At 33.8% G+C, this 3,464-nt stretch overlaps 1 protein-coding gene across 1 annotated transcript; it reads left to right on the forward strand.

The window, feature by feature from the left end:
* The first annotated feature begins 721 nt into the window (after nucleotides 1-721).
* Nucleotides 722-1,765, forward strand: LOC112517435 (probable sugar phosphate/phosphate translocator At5g25400). Its single transcript, XM_025124860.1, has one exon. It carries the CDS (start codon nucleotides 722-724, stop codon nucleotides 1,763-1,765), a length of 1,044 nt encoding a protein of 347 aa, XP_024980628.1.
* Nucleotides 1,766-3,464: the final 1,699 nt, after the last annotated feature.

The following is a 3,464-nucleotide window of genomic DNA, read 5'->3' on the forward strand; positions in this document are numbered from 1 at the left end:
AAATTATTAATATATAGTCAAACCACAATTAATTAAAATAATAACAAAATAAAAAAAATATATATAAAGTAAGTTAAAAACAATGATTATTCAAACAATTAATAAAAATATTGTCAGATCTTGAATCTAATTATTCAAACAATAAACCACAAGAGTGGTGCTTTATTGGTTTGAGTTTGATTTCAAAGATCAAAAGTAACAGGAGGTCTCATGTTCAAATCTAAGGAAAGATAAAAATCCCCTTGTGGTCACGAAGGTTCAAATGCGGTGACTCCATACTATCTGTAAAGCAGGTGGTCGTCCTGGGATTAATCGGCTCGCATAACGAGTTGAATATTCAGGTTAATAAAAAAAATATTCAAAGCATATTAAAATCGGAATACATCGTTATATTGAACGAGTACGCTTCAAGTGAGTTTTATTTAGATCTAATTTCCGCTTAATTGGGATCGAATATATTAACTGGTCAAACATCAATTATTAGAATTAAAAAAGTAATAAATAAAAATAATCAATGAAATCTTGGTCTTGAATCCTTAACTAGAAACCGACAAATTCCACTTTCCGCATTATTATTTGCATCAAAACGAAACGAAACGCAACGCTTCTCCGCGTTTCTCTTCCATAAACACAGACTCAAACTCCCCCAAATCGATCATCACAAAAAAACCTATCTCCAGATTCATCATTCCATCGATCAAATTCACCCCCAAATCCAACCATGGGGAAAGGTGGAGCTTTGAGCGAAGGCGTATTACGAAACATCATCCTCTCCTACACCTACGTCGCCATCTGGATCTTCCTCAGCTTCACCGTCATCGTCTACAACAAATACATCCTCGATCGGAAAATGTACAACTGGCCGTTTCCGATCTCGCTCACCATGATCCATATGGGGTTCTGTTCTTCGTTAGCTTACATTCTCGTTAGCATCCTCCAAGTCGTTGAACCCGTTCAAATGACCCGAGACGTTTACCTCAAATCCGTCGTCCCAATCGGTTTGCTTTACTCCATCAGTTTATGGCTTTCCAATTCGGCTTACATTTATCTCTCTGTCTCCTTCATTCAAATGTTAAAAGCCCTAATGCCTGCTGCTGTGTTTTTCATCGGAGTTCTATTCAAAAAAGAAGCTTTCAAAACACAAACCATGACCAATATGCTGTCGATTTCGTTCGGGGTTGCGATCGCGGCGTACGGCGAGGCCAAGTTTAGTGCTTGGGGTGTTGCGTTGCAGCTGGGCGCGGTTGTTTTCGAGGCTACACGGTTGGTTTTGATTCAGATCTTGTTGACGTCGAAAGGGATCACGTTTAATCCGATAACGTCTCTTTACTACGTCGCACCTTGTTGTTTCGTTTTCTTGTCGGTTCCTTGGATCGTCGTGGAGCTTCCTGAGCTGCGCGACTCGTCTAGCTTCCATTTCGACTACGTGGTTTTCGGGACTAATTCCTTTTGCGCTTTCGCGTTGAATCTAGCTGTGTTTTTGCTGGTGGGGAAGACTTCGGCTTTGACGATGAACGTGGCGGGCGTCGTTAAGGATTGGTTGTTGATCGCGTTTTCGTGGTCGGTGATTAAGGATACCGTAACCCCGATTAATCTGTTTGGTTACGGGATAGCGTTCTTGGGTGTGGCTTATTATAACCATGCAAAGTTGCAGGCTCTTAAGGCTAAAGAGGCTGAGAAGAAGCCAGGTGAAGAGGGTGGGAAGCTTTTGGAGGAGAGTAGATTAGGAGATGATGCATCAAGGAAGAATGAGTCAAGTTCTTAATTAAAGATTTTTGGCATTAATTTGGTCTGAATTCAAGCCTTTTGGTATGATTTTTGTTATGAGTTATTAGGATGTTTTTTTCTACTGGTCTTAATCAAACAGACAATACCCTATGTGGGTATGTATTAACATACTTCTTTTGCTTATTCAATTTTCTCATCTAGAAACAAAAATAAATTGCTGACATCATCAAAATTTTATTTCACTTTTTTAGTGACTGAAACTCTTTTTCTTAAGGGATGTTTGGTTTGCGGAATGAAATCTGTCAAAGAAATTTGAATGGAATGTTATCAGGTTTGACCAAGTGTTTGGTTGGCAGGAATGTAATGAAATATGTTTAATGAATTGGAATTTGCTTGTTTAGTTTGCAACAGAGTTAGAATGGAATGATGAAAAAGGACAAAAATACTCTCCCTTTGATTTTTTTTAACCGTTAAGCAGAAACTGGAAGCAACAAATAAGCAGAAATCGTTAAGAAGAAATTGGAAGCAGCAGCAGTAATCAACAAGCAGAAACGGGAAGCAAGCAGAAATCGTTAAGCAGAAACTGGAAGCAACAGATAAGCATAAATCGTTAAGCAACAACAATAATTAATAAGAAGAAACGGGAAGCAAGCATAAATCGTTAAGCAGATGATGGAACTGGAAGAGGGTATTTTTGTCATTTACACAATTTTGGATGGAATGGATTTCAATTCCATCACTTTTTTGAAGGAATGATGAAATCCTCAAATGAGGGAATGTTTGGAATTCAATTTCATTCCATGGGTAACCAAACGTTGGAATGGAATTTGGTCAACGAAATTGACCATTACAATTCCACCAGATTCCAGCAGATTCCGACGAACCAAACGCCCCCTAAGTATAAAGTCTAAAAAAACCCAATGGACTTTAGTGTTTGGAATGATTAAGTCCTTGGACAATGTTTTAGAACAAATAAATCTTTGAACATTCTAAAACATGTTAAATAACTCACTGGATTTTCTAAAACATGTTAGTTACATCCTTATGACCTATACAACTGATTAATGTGGAAAAATATTGGAAAAAGTCTGGAAAAAAACTCAATGAACATTCATATTTTGAACGATTAATTTTCTAAACATCTTTTGAACCAAAAAAATATTTAGATCTATAAAATCAAACAAATATAACAAAAAAATAATTACATTTGAAAAAGATTTTTGATAAAATTTATTTTAATTAAAATAAAATATATTTTGTCAGTAATTTTTCAAACCAAATTTTTTTAAAAAAGAATTACTGATTAAATTTATTTTAATTAAAAATAAAATATATTCCGTATATGACTTTTCAAATTAAAAATTATTACTGATGAAATTTATTTTAATTAAAAATAAAATATATTTTTATTTTTAATGAAAATAATTTCATCGGTAGTCATTTAAATCAGCAATCTTTTTTAAATGTTTTTTTATTTTTTTAAAATATCTTTTGTTTTTAATTAAAATAAAATTTATCAATAATCTTTTTTAAATGTAAGTATTCTTTTGGTATATTTGTTTTATTTTATATAATGTAAGTATTTTTTTGGTCAAAAAATGTTTAGGGACTTTATCGCTCAAAATATGAATGTTCATTGGGTTTTTTCATGCTTTTTCAATTATTTTACTACGTTAATTAGTTTTATAGGTCATAAGAAAGTATATAACAAGTTTTAAAAATCCAAAGAGTTGTTT

Source organism: Cynara cardunculus (assembly GCF_001531365.2).
Source record: "Cynara cardunculus var. scolymus isolate 2C chromosome LG 8, CcrdV1, whole genome shotgun sequence".
Classification (NCBI taxonomy): Eukaryota; Viridiplantae; Streptophyta; class Magnoliopsida; order Asterales; family Asteraceae; genus Cynara; species Cynara cardunculus.

What these genes read in the sequence shown, in the direction of transcription:
- LOC112517435 (XM_025124860.1), top strand. Translation starts at nt 722, where the DNA reads ATGGGGAAAGGTGGAGCTTTGAGCGAAGGCGTATTACGAAACATCATC.